This window comes from Agrilus planipennis, unplaced genomic scaffold (assembly GCF_000699045.2).
Source record: "Agrilus planipennis isolate EAB-ADULT unplaced genomic scaffold, Apla_2.0 scaffold1, whole genome shotgun sequence".
NCBI lineage: Eukaryota > Metazoa > Arthropoda > Insecta > Coleoptera > Buprestidae > Agrilus > Agrilus planipennis.
This window is the reverse complement of record NW_020442466.1, coordinates 4394488-4407778: the sequence shown is the minus strand read 5'-3', so window position 1 is coordinate 4407778 and position 13291 is coordinate 4394488. Positions and strand designations below refer to the sequence as shown.

At 36.1% G+C, this 13291-nt stretch overlaps 1 protein-coding gene across 2 annotated transcripts; it reads left to right on the top strand.

Moving 5' to 3' along the window:
• The first annotated feature begins 878 nt into the window (after nt 1-878).
• On the top strand, nt 879-10695 carry LOC108734195 (pre-mRNA-processing-splicing factor 8). 2 transcript variants are annotated; one of them, XM_018465643.1, is made up of 29 exons: nt 879-1076; nt 1286-1492; nt 1548-1716; nt 1778-1942; nt 2011-2226; nt 2285-2497; nt 2564-2689; nt 2984-3237; nt 3292-3672; nt 3770-3996; nt 4057-4383; nt 4448-4818; nt 5052-5178; nt 5250-5442; nt 5525-6098; nt 6152-6302; nt 6366-6542; nt 6601-6837; nt 6903-7093; nt 7152-7457; nt 7524-7800; nt 7858-8018; nt 8083-8274; nt 8334-8700; nt 8790-9077; nt 9143-9336; nt 9400-9781; nt 9845-10328; nt 10392-10695. In XM_018465643.1, the coding sequence occupies exons 2-29, from the start codon at nt 1297-1299 to the stop codon at nt 10544-10546; spliced, it is 7101 nt and encodes a 2366-aa protein (XP_018321145.1). In that variant the 5' UTR covers nt 879-1076; nt 1286-1296; the 3' UTR covers nt 10547-10695. The 2 variants fall into 2 exon arrangements, with proteins under 2 accessions (XP_018321145.1, XP_018321137.1); XM_018465635.1 differs by having other exon boundaries at nt 879-1109.
• Nucleotides 10696-13291: the final 2596 nt, after the last annotated feature.

The following is a 13291-nucleotide window of genomic DNA, read 5'->3' as shown; positions in this document are numbered from 1 at the left end:
TTATCGAAACTCTGTGAGGGCGTACTTCTACTCGATCTTTCAGCTTTTACACAACAAAATATTTTATTACCGAAAGGCGCTAAAAAAAAGAGTAATCTCAGTTTTCCGAATTTCTTTTTTTTTTTTCATTATATTAAAATTGTAATCATTGCAATTGTAACTCGAAAATCTTACAAAATAGATCAGAAAAGACAATTAACTTACACTGTATAATAAGTAAAAGTACACTATAAGCAAAAACAAAAACTGAAGAAAAACTAAACAGCATTTTAGTACCTAATACCGTTGTATCACGATCTTCTTTTCAGTTTTTTCTAATGTTTGTTTAGGAATCAACGAACAAACACTATTCTATAAATGTAATCTATTAAATCTAGCGCATTGTAATTAGTGCAATTTTAAACACGTCATTGTTATAAAACACGAAAAACTCATTACAATTAGATTGTAAATATAGATCTTGACTTACTGTTTATAAACGAATAATAAGTAATTGCAAAATGATGATAAGAAATAATGGAACCCTTATTTACAACATTACAAGGTATTTTTTTTGTTATTTAAAAACGCCTAACCGTTATAAATCTTAATTAACGAAAGAATAAATTATGAAAAATATATTTGCCAATTAGCTACGTGAATATTTGAAGTTTTAATTGTTTTATTCATGTTATTCGTACAGCTGCAAATTTTAAATTTGATTTGGCGGGGATATTTTTATTAAGATGCTCGAAGTGCATTAACGCGCCACCTAACGCCGTCTCCTCACAACATTCATTCAATCTAAGCATATTGTGCTGGCATCTAGAATAACTTTTATAAAACGTTTACCCAAAGTCTGTAAAATTATACAAGCATGCTGTAAGTGTTGCATAGATTTGTGAAACTTCTGTTTGTCGGCGTCTTTTATGTTGTTAAAACGTTTCCAAAACGTTCAAACGATTGAGAAAAATATAAATAAAGAACTACTGTGTTATGTGTGTGTAATTTAATAGTATATGGTAATTCAGTTACAAACTAAATTTTTATTACGTGCTTAGTTTGTGTATAATGCTAAGATAGAAAGTGAAGAACAGGTTAGAAACACTTACTGTAAACCAGAAAAGCAGGTGTGCTACCACTATTTTATAATCAATTTCAATTTCAGCAGTAGTTGCATATAAAACGATCATATTTGTAACGTCCTTTAGTTGTTAAAGAAATTAAAATCATATCTTCATCACTCATAACCTTAAATTTACTCGCTCCTTATTTTATCCAAAATAACCAATAATTTTTATTATAGGTCATATTAAAATGTCAATTCCCCCGTATTTACTGGGTCCTAACCCATGGGCCACTATAATGGCCCAGCAGCAACAGCTTGCAGCTGCAGCCCATGCACAAGCCCAGGTTGCAGCCGCTCAGGCCCATGCCCATGCTTTACAACAGCAAATACCACCACCTCATCCAAAACCTGATATTATGACCGAGGACAAACTACAGGAGAAAGGTAAATGCTTATTCTACCCACAAAATAAGTATAAAAGTGATAATGTTTGTTTCAGCTCAAAAATGGCATCAGTTGCAATCAAAGAGGTTTGCAGACAAACGTAAACTAGGTTTTGTAGATGCACAGAAAGAGGATATGCCCCCAGAACATATTAGAAAAATCATCAGAGATCATGGTGATATGAGCAGTAGAAAGTACCGGCATGATAAAAGGGTTTACTTAGGGTATGCTAATTATTATTATAGTTTGTTTTTGAAGTAGTTTAAGCATGTTTATAACTTTTAGAGCTTTAAAATACATGCCCCATGCTGTTATGAAGCTTTTGGAAAACATGCCCATGCCATGGGAACAAATTCGGGATGTCAAAGTCCTTTATCACATAACAGGAGCTATAACATTTGTGAATGAGATCCCATGGGTTATTGAGCCCATATATATCGCACAATGGGGGTAAGAAGACGCTCAAGGAAATATGTTTTATGTCTTTACTATAAATTCAATTTTTTTTATCATTTCAGTACTATGTGGATCATGATGAGACGTGAAAAAAGAGACAGAAGACACTTTAAAAGAATGAGATTTCCTCCGTTTGATGATGAGGAACCTCCATTGGATTATGCAGATAATGTCTTAGATGTGGAGCCCTTAGAAGCTATTCAAATGGAACTAGACACTGAAGAAGATGCTCCTGTTCTTAAATGGTTTTATGATCATAAACCACTATTAGGAACCAAGTAATAAACTATAATTGCATTATTCTTTTTTGTAACATCTATATTAATATATTTGAAGACATGTTAATGGCCCTACATATCGAAAATGGAACCTCACATTGCCCATGATGGCAACTTTATATCGACTTGCCAATCAACTGTTGACAGACTTGGTTGATACAAACTTCTTTTACTTATTCGATACAAAAAGCTTTTTCACAGCCAAAGCATTGAATATGGCAATACCTGGTGGACCCAAATTTGAGCCTCTCATCAAGGACATGAACCCAGCGTATGGACAATTTCTATTTGTTGTTATCTTTTAATTAAATCGATTTAATTGCATTTTCTTCCACAGTGATGAAGACTGGAACGAGTTTAACGATATAAACAAAATAATAATTAGACAGCCAATTAGGACAGAGTACAGGATAGCCTTTCCTTACCTTTACAACAACATGCCTCACTTTGTTCATTTGTCTTGGTAAGAAAAAGTTAATTAATATAAAATTGTCTATATTCAGGCCACATTTAAGTTTTTTCTTGCTTGTTGAGACATTACAGCAAGAAACTAGATGTGTGGCAGAGGAAATTTCGTGGTCGATATTCATTCTTTATGTAAATGTAATTAAAGACTTGCTGGGTACCACAAACAAAGAAACAAGGGGTAATCTGGTCCCTTAACTATAGGCCTTATATTTTAGTACTAATTAGTACTAAATACTAACACAAATATTTATGAAAAACAGGTATTAAAATATATTAATGTTTTCTTTAGGTATCACACCCCAAATGTCGTCTACATAAAAACAGAAGATCCTGACTTACCAGCCTTCTATTTCGACCCCCTAATCAATCCCATTTCCCATCGACACGCTGTAAAAAGTCTGGAACCCCTTCCAGAAGATGATGAAGAATATATTCTTCCAGAAGCTGTGCAACCATTCCTTTTGGAGACCCCTCTTTACACAGACAATACTGCTAATGGAATAGCCCTTCTTTGGGCCCCAAGACCCTTTAATTTACGTTCAGGTATTGTCTTATTTCTGCGTGAAATCAATTTTGTTTTAACGCAATCCTTTTAAGGACGCACACGAAGGGCTATCGACGTGCCTTTGGTAAAATCGTGGTACCAAGAACACTGTCCTCCAGGACAGCCTGTCAAGGTTCGGGTCAGCTATCAAAAACTGCTTAAATATTTCGTTTTGAACGCCCTGAAACATAGACCTCCTAAAGCACAGAAAAAACGATATTTATTCCGGTCTTTCAAAGCAACCAAATTCTTCCAAACAACCACTCTTGATTGGGTAGAGGCTGGTCTACAGGTGTGTCGTCAAGGGTACAATATGCTCAATCTCCTCATCCATCGAAAAAACTTAAACTACTTACATTTGGACTACAACTTCAACTTGAAACCTGTCAAAACCCTTACAACAAAGGAAAGAAAGAAGTCCAGATTTGGAAATGGTAACTGCATTGCTTTTATTATTAATAGAATAATATGTTGCCTAGTTGTGCATTAAAATGTTTTCACGATTGAAAAATAATTTTGTCTTATTTTTAGCGTTCCATTTGTGTAGAGAAATCTTAAGACTGACAAAGTTAATAATCGATTCTCATGTTCAGTACCGACTAAACAACGTTGACGCATTCCAGCTTGCAGACGGTCTTCAGTATATTTTTGCACATGTAGGCCAACTAACAGGAATGTATAGGTACAAGTACAAGCTAATGAGACAAATTAGAATGTGCAAAGACTTAAAACATCTAATCTATTACCGATTTAACACTGTAAGTGTCACCTTTATCTTTTACATATCTGATGGTTAAAGAAACAATTATTCTGCACAGGGCCCGGTTGGTAAAGGTCCTGGTTGTGGATTCTGGGCCCCCGGCTGGCGCGTGTGGCTGTTCTTCATGCGTGGCATCACTCCTCTTTTGGAACGATGGCTCGGTAATCTTTTATCGAGACAGTTTGAGGGTCGACATTCAAAAGGTGTTGCCAAAACTGTTACGAAACAAAGAGTGGAGTCGCATTTCGATCTCGAGCTAAGGGCTTCTGTCATGCACGATATTGTGGACATGATGCCCGAAGGTATCAAGCAAAATAAGGCCCGAACTATTCTACAGCATCTATCAGAAGCATGGAGGTGCTGGAAGGCCAACATTCCGTGGAAGGTACTAACATCCACAAAACTCCTTAATTAATTATCTATGTGGTGTTTTTAATTATTTGTTTTAGGTTCCTGGATTACCAATACCGATTGAAAACATGATTTTGAGATATGTGAAGATGAAGGCTGACTGGTGGACTAACACGGCCCATTACAACAGAGAAAGAATACGTAGGGGTGCTACTGTAGACAAAACAGTGTGCAAAAAGAATTTGGGACGTCTGACCAGGTTGTATCTCAAAGCTGAACAAGAAAGACAACACAATTATTTAAAAGATGGACCGTATATATCTCCCGAAGAAGCCGTGGCTATTTACACGACGACAGTACATTGGTTGGAGTCTAGACGTTTCGCCCCCATTCCGTTTCCTCCTTTGTCTTACAAACATGACACGAAACTCCTTATCCTGGCTCTGGAAAGGCTTAAAGAAGCCTACAGGTACTTATTTTACTTATTGAATTCTTCTTAATTGTTTTGCAGTTTTTCTTTTGTAATGATGAGTCGCGCAGGGGTCCGGAAGTCAGTCAAAATGTAGGCTGACAATCCTCGCTCTGACTTTGCACAGGCGAAGCGGACGAGGGTTGGAAACATGCGCAAACTGAACAAATTAATATCAAATTCTTTTAACTTGTTTTGTGTGAGATAGTAATAAAGTTGCATTTCTTTTACAGTGTCAAGTCTCGTCTGAACCAGAGCCAAAGGGAAGAATTAGGATTGATAGAACAGGCTTATGACAACCCTCACGAGGCCCTGTCGAGGATAAAACGACACCTTTTGACTCAGAGAGCATTTAAAGAGGTAATGAGTTATTCCTTAAAGTGTTTACTACGTTTTATTGACTCGTTTTGTGATTCTAATTGTTTATATAGGTCGGTATTGAATTCATGGATCTGTACAGTCACTTGATACCAGTGTACGACGTAGAGCCTTTGGAAAAAATCACTGATGCTTACTTGGATCAGTATCTATGGTACGAAGCCGACAAAAGACGCCTGTTTCCTCCATGGATCAAACCGGCTGATACTGAACCTCCACCCCTTCTGGTTTACAAGTGGTGTCAAGGTAAGAATTTCGCTGTCGTTATTTTCACCAAAATCAAAAGCCTATACGAATAACTCTAATACCATTCTACTTCTTCCCTTAGGTATTAACAACCTGCAGGACATTTGGGACGTATCAGAAGGCGAGTGTAACGTCCTGTTAGAATCAAAGTTCGAAAAACTGTATGAAAAAATCGACTTGACCCTACTGAATCGTCTCCTCCGTCTAATTGTCGACCACAACATCGCCGACTACATGACAGCCAAGAACAACGTTGTCATCAATTATAAAGACATGAACCATACAAACAGCTATGGTATAATAAGGGGGCTCCAATTCGCTTCTTTCATTACTCAGTATTACGGTTTGGTCCTTGATCTTCTCGTCTTGGGTTTACAACGGGCGAGCGAAATGGCAGGTCCCCCACAAATGCCCAACGATTTTCTTACTTATCAGGACACCGCAACTGAAACGTGTCATCCAATACGGTTATACTGCAGATATGTGGATCGCATACACATATTCTTTAGATTCACTGCGGACGAGGCCAGGGAACTTATACAAAGATACCTGACAGAGCATCCCGATCCCAACAACGAAAATATTGTTGGTTACAATAACAAAAAGTGTTGGCCAAGGGATGCTAGGATGAGGCTTATGAAACACGATGTCAATTTGTAAGCAGTTAACGTAGATTTGTGATCAATGTGATTTGATTTTGATATTTCAGGGGTCGAGCTGTGTTCTGGGACATCAAAAACCGTCTACCTCGTTCAGTGACCACCATACAATGGGAAAACAGCTTCGTGAGCGTTTATTCCAAAGATAATCCAAATTTGTTGTTTAACATGTGTGGATTTGAATGTCGTATATTACCAAAGGTAAATCATATTGTGTTGTATTGTGGGAATTAATAAGTTTTAATTTGCTTACTACCTTCACAGTGTCGCACACAACACGAAGAATTCACTCACCGAGATGGTGTATGGAACTTACAGCACGAGGGAAGCAAAGAACGAACCGCCCAATGTTTCTTAAGGGTCGATGACGAATCAATGCAAAGGTTCCATAACAGAGTCAGACAGATTCTTATGGCATCAGGATCCACTACATTCACAAAGGTTTACATTTATTAATATATTTTCCTGTTTTCTAAGGCTGACTTTCTTGTCTTTGTAGATTGTAAACAAATGGAACACAGCTCTCATTGGTTTGATGACATATTTTCGTGAGGCTGTTGTCAACACCCAAGAACTGTTAGATCTTCTTGTAAAATGCGAAAATAAAATTCAAACTCGTATAAAAATCGGCTTAAACTCCAAAATGCCCAGCAGATTTCCCCCCGTAGTTTTCTACACCCCTAAAGAACTCGGAGGTCTCGGAATGTTGTCCATGGGACACGTTCTTATACCACAAGTAAGTCGAACAAATGTCACCCAAAGAAAACTAAATGCAAATAATAATTATTTTCGTTTTCCTAGTCTGATCTGCGATGGTCAAAACAAACCGATGTAGGAATCACCCATTTCCGGTCCGGTATGAGCCACGACGAGGACCAGCTCATCCCAAATTTATATCGTTACATTCAACCGTGGGAATCCGAATTTATAGATTCCCAAAGAGTCTGGGCAGAGTACGCACTAAAGAGGCAAGAGGCCAACGCACAAAACAGGTAATTAAATTTAATTTCTTTGTCGTAATTAATTACTTAATAATTGTTTTATTTTCAGGCGGCTCACATTAGAAGACTTGGAAGATTCGTGGGACCGTGGGATCCCCAGAATTAATACTCTCTTTCAAAAAGACAGGCACACGTTGGCATACGATAAGGGTTGGCGTATAAGGACTGAATTCAAGCAGTATCAGGTCCTGAAGCAGAACCCGTTCTGGTGGACGCATCAGAGACATGATGGTAAACTTTGGAACCTTAACAATTACAGAACTGATATGATTCAGGCCTTGGGAGGTGTTGAGGGTATCCTAGAACACACCCTCTTCAAGGGGACATATTTTCCAACGTGGGAAGGTCTTTTCTGGTAAGATTTTATTTTAATTTTATTTTTCGATTGAAAGTCCTTAAATTATTTTCTTTTTTCTTTCAGGGAAAAGGCGTCAGGTTTCGAGGAATCTATGAAATACAAGAAACTGACTAACGCTCAAAGATCCGGTCTTAATCAGATTCCCAATCGTCGTTTCACCCTCTGGTGGTCACCGACTATCAACAGGGCTAACGTTTACGTCGGTTTCCAAGTCCAACTCGACCTTACTGGTATTTTTATGCATGGTAAAATACCTACGCTGAAAATCTCACTCATTCAGATATTCCGAGCCCATTTGTGGCAAAAAGTACACGAATCTATAGTCATGGATCTTTGTCAGGTAAGTTTTTAAAATACTATTAGAACGCTTTTATCTAAATGTTATTTATCGTTGCAGGTTTTCGATCAAGAACTGGACGCATTAGAAATAGAAACAGTCCAAAAGGAAACAATCCATCCCAGGAAGTCCTACAAAATGAACTCTTCGTGTGCCGACATTCTTCTTTTCTCAGCATACAAATGGAATGTTTCAAGACCCTCCCTGCTTGCAGATACCAAGTAGACAATTAACTACAAGATTATTATACCTAAAATATAAACGTTTTTTTCCAACTAATTGCAGAGATACGATGGACAACACAACAACACAGAAGTACTGGATCGACGTGCAACTTCGATGGGGGGATTACGATTCCCACGACATTGAACGGTACGCCCGAGCCAAATTCCTGGACTACACGACAGATAACATGTCAATATATCCTTCCCCCACAGGAGTTTTGATCGCTATCGATCTGGCTTACAATTTACACAGGTAATTAAAAACAATCTTCACAAAATACTTTAATAAACTGATTATTTTCTTATTTTCAGTGCTTATGGTAATTGGTTCCCTGGTTGCAAACCGCTCATCCAGCAAGCAATGGCTAAAATAATGAAGGCCAACCCTGCTCTATACGTGTTACGTGAACGCATTCGAAAAGCTTTGCAGTTGTACTCCAGTGAACCCACAGAACCTTATCTGTCCAGTCAAAATTACGGGGAATTGTTCTCTAATCAAATCATTTGGTTTGTGGACGACACAAACGTATACAGGGTCACAATTCATAAGACATTTGAGGGCAATTTGACCACGAAACCCATCAACGGGGCTATCTTCATATTTAATCCTAGAACTGGGCAACTTTTCTTAAAGATTATTCACACAAGTGTATGGGCAGGACAGAAACGTCTTGGACAGGTGAGTCAGTAATTTGCTAGTAAAAAATATTATGCCCCCAGTCCCTTATTAAATAATAGTAATTAAATTTACCTACCCCCTGACTACAGTTAGCAAAATGGAAAACTGCTGAAGAAGTCGCCGCCCTTATTCGTTCTCTCCCAGTAGAAGAACAGCCTAAACAGATCATTGTAACCAGAAAGGGAATGTTGGATCCATTGGAGGTGCATCTTCTGGATTTCCCCAACATCGTAATTAAAGGATCAGAATTACAACTACCTTTCCAAGCCTGTCTCAAAGTCGAAAAGTTTGGCGACCTCATACTAAAAGCTACAGAGCCTCAAATGGTACTCTTCAACTTATACGATGACTGGCTGAAAACCATTTCGTCTTACACGGTAAATTTACCATTTTTGGGATAATATAATGATTGCAATTAATTGCATTTTTTATTTCTTTGTAGGCATTCTCCCGTTTAATCTTGATCTTAAGGGCTCTACATGTCAACACTGAAAGGACAAAGATTATTTTGAAACCAGACAAGACAACTATTACCGAACCTCATCATATATGGCCCACGCTAACTGACGAAGAATGGATCAAAGTGGAAGTTCAATTAAAAGACCTCATTTTAGCCGATTATGGAAAGAAGAACAAGTAAGTCGTCGATATCTTTCTCAATTGCCTTCCTTTTTTATACAATTTTTTTTTCTTGTTTAGTGTAAACGTGGCTTCTCTGACTCAGTCGGAAATCCGTGATATAATTCTGGGTATGGAAATCAGCGCCCCTTCGGCACAACGCCAACAGATCGCAGAAATCGAAAAACAAACGAAAGAACAGTCGCAATTAACAGCCACAACAACCAGAACGGTCAACAAGCACGGAGACGAAATCATCACAAGCACCACGAGCAATTACGAGACACAAACGTTCAGTTCAAAGACCGAGTGGCGAGTAAGGGCCATTTCAGCCACCAATCTACATCTGCGTACGAACCACATCTATGTCAGTTCAGACGACATCAAAGAAACTGGTTACACGTACATTCTACCCAAGAACGTGCTCAAAAAGTTCGTCACCATCTCAGATCTCAGAGCTCAGGTAAATATTAAAAGTGTTTTTAATCAAATAAAAACCTCTAATTATTTTCTATACTTATTATAGATCTGTGCCTTTTTGTACGGCGTGAGTCCTCCAGATAACCCTCAAGTCAAAGAACTACGGTGTCTAGTGTTACCCCCACAATGGGGCACTCATCAGACCGTGCATATTCCCCACACACCTCCAAATCATCCCTTCTTAAAGGACATGGAACCTCTAGGTTGGATTCATACTCAGCCCAACGAACTGCCCCAATTGTCGCCCCAAGACATCACTACCCACGCCCGTCTTATGGCCGATAATCCAGCATGGGACGGAGAGAAAACCATTATAATAACATGCTCATTCACCCCCGGTTCGTGCTCTCTCACGGCATACAAATTAACGCCTTCTGGATACGAATGGGGAAGGCAGAACACAGACAAAGGGAATAATCCGAAAGGATACCTGCCAAGTCATTATGAAAAGGTGCAGATGTTGCTGTCTGACAGATTCCTCGGGTTCTTCATGGTGCCCGCACAGGGCAGTTGGAATTATAACTTTATGGGTAAGAATATGATAAATTAATGACGATTACGAATAAAAGGTTAATATGTGTATCTCTTTTAAGGTGTCCGGCATGATCCTAACATGAAGTATGAATTGCAATTGGCAAATCCAAAAGAATTTTATCACGAAGTCCACAGACCTGCCCATTTCCTAAACTTTTCTTCATTAGAAGACGGCGATGGAAGCGGAGCAGATAGAGAAGATGCTTTCGCGTAAAAATTGTTATTTTCTTATTTTATTCGTGTGGTTTAGAGATAATTATTTCTTTCATGTTGAAACTATGACCAATATGTTATTTCTTCACCTAATTTAGCCAATTAGTATTTGTATTAAGATAATATTGTAAATAAACAAACATAAACGTCTAAAAAGTATTGTTTCATTGTAAAAGGCATTTTGTTTAGAATTTTTTCAGATTCTGAAAGCTCATAAAATTGCTTAAAATAACTAGTTTTTCCCCCTACCCCCGACCATGTTTATTGCTCCACTATGACGTAGTGTCGGCCATCATTCTTTTCTAATTGTTGCCGCTGTCGGCCATCATTCTTTTCTAATTGTTGCCGCTGTCGGCCATCATTCTTTTCTAATTGTTGCAGTTGTCGGCCATCATTCTTTTTCAATTGTTGTCGCATTGTTACTGATGCCGGCCATTATGGTTTCTTAATAGATGTATAGTAATCAATGATAAAGATCATAGATAACAGATACCCATTATGATTTAAAGGAACTGTTTCCTATTTAGGTATGCAACACATCGTACACTTCAGCATACGAAATACTGCCCCTTCTCTGCCTGTACTGACAGCATTAATAATTTCTTTTATATATAATTATAAACAAACAAATAAGAATGAAATCAATGTGTCTTTGTTGATAACACTATTAAATATTATCAATATTATTCTTAGATAATACACACGTTTTTAGTCCCCGTTTAATGTGTACCGTATTAATTACTTAGGTAATTATACACACTTACCTTATATTTGCAGTCGCCCGCGTCTTTAATTCTCAGAGACCTCTGAAATAATGTCATCCTTATTATCCTCTTAATCCACTTCTCTTCTAAGGGAAACACAAAAGATAACTAAGAATGAAATATCAAATATAAGTGCAACATGTGCTTGCAAATTAATTTATAATAACTCACCTTCTTTATTCTAATATAAATCTGTTAATCTGGAAAAATCCCTGAATTCCAAAATGAACAAATCTCAACACTTTTCTTTGTAGTTTTGAAGTAAACTAGCAAAAGAAAGGAGACAATTACTGTAATGTCATAATTAAATTGTTTAAACTTAAAGTATTTACTTCTACCAAAAAACCGCAGAAAATAATGAGCTTCAACAATTTCAATTGGTTACTCCTGCCCTTCGTGTTCAGTATTTGTATTATTTTGTTATCATACCTAAATAACTACATTTTAAGTTATAAAAGAGGTAAACTTTTTCGAATTTTTATTTATCGTGATAACGTATAAAACTTTAAGCATGTGTATAGAAAAAAGCTTATGTATAATACAAAATACAGTATAATATCAATTACAATCACACGTAACCTTTGGTAAATAATAATAAACATATAAATCGAGTATAAAAATAACCAGGAACGTATAAAGTTAAAAACAGATAAAAATAATTACATATTTTACATTAAATTTAACATACTCATAGATTACAATTATTTCGTTATTTAGATAATATTGCAGATTAATTATTATACTCAGAAAGTTAATTAAACAGGTAGTAATTAACAAATTAACCATTTGTCCATATTCTATTGCACAGTTCAAAAATATATTTGAATATAAAGGTTTCTTTTTAATTGAAAAGTATATATAAAGACAAGATAAATAAATATGTACAAGATCGTTACTGTAAAATAAAAGGATATTTTGATATGTGTTAACTGTTTGATTAACTAAATAATTGCATTTTTAAATACGTTTTATAAATAGTATTACCTGTCCAACAGGAATTTAGAAAACCCTGATTAATATCATATTAATTATTTGGTTGTTTAACAAAAAAATTTATATGGATACAGTGCAGTGTGATGATTTTTAATTAAATTATTGAGACAGGACAACAAACGTCAAGGGACAATAATTTTTCTCAAAATATTAGAATTATAAAAGTTTTACATCCACTCAGGGATCTAAAACTTTTAGAATTGTGCAATTCATTTTCTTCTAAAGGTCCTTATTACTTACTTATTTAGTGATTAAAAAACGATTAAAGGGAATCCCAAGACGAAAAAAAGGACTGAAAATCGTCACATTGCACTTTCATTTCTTATTCTTAACACGATCCAAAAACCACTTTACATGAACAACACTCAACAGTACAATTCAGCAACAGAACAATATCAAGCGATTCGCTTATATTGCCACCAATAAATTATATATTTTTCATTATTACATTTAAAAAACCGATTACGTAATGAAAATATACAATATTAATGGCAACCGTACAAATATTACCTTCTAACTTAAATCGAGTATAAATTACAACCATTGTCTTTTCATCAATTACATAGCACAACCTTTGTCCACAATTAAAGGAACATTTACTTTAATATAGCGTTTAATATACATATACAACCAACTTTTCAATCTCGTTTTTAGGAAGAAATGTTTTTCTATTATTTAATAGTCACAATCATTTTCTTTTTTCCTGGTTCTTTTCGAAATTAAATGCAAATAAAAATAGTACAAAAAATGGCACTTACATGAAATTATGGTCGAAAAAAAGTATAAAAAATTATATAAACTGCGACATTCTCTTAACTTAATCAAACCCAATTATCTATTACACGGTGTGCAACAAAAGCCAGGAATATTGAGCATAAGTTTAAATATATCGAATTTAATATTTCTGATTTTTGTTACACACTGCATACACAGTAAATGAATACGGTTCAAGGAAAATATTGTGTACATTCTAAGAGCTAAACTGGTTA

Excerpts from the sequence above, each read along its gene's own strand:
- LOC108734195 (XM_018465643.1), top strand. The coding sequence starts at position 1,297 with ATGTCAATTCCCCCGTATTTACTGGGTCCTAACCCATGGGCCACTATA. Across the intron at positions 3,238-3,291 it reads ACCCTTTAATTTACGTTCAG|GACGCACACGAAGGGCTATC; the intron begins GTATTGTCTTAT and ends AATCCTTTTAAG. Across the intron at positions 4,819-5,051 it reads AGGCTTAAAGAAGCCTACAG|TGTCAAGTCTCGTCTGAACC; the intron begins GTACTTATTTTA and ends TTTCTTTTACAG.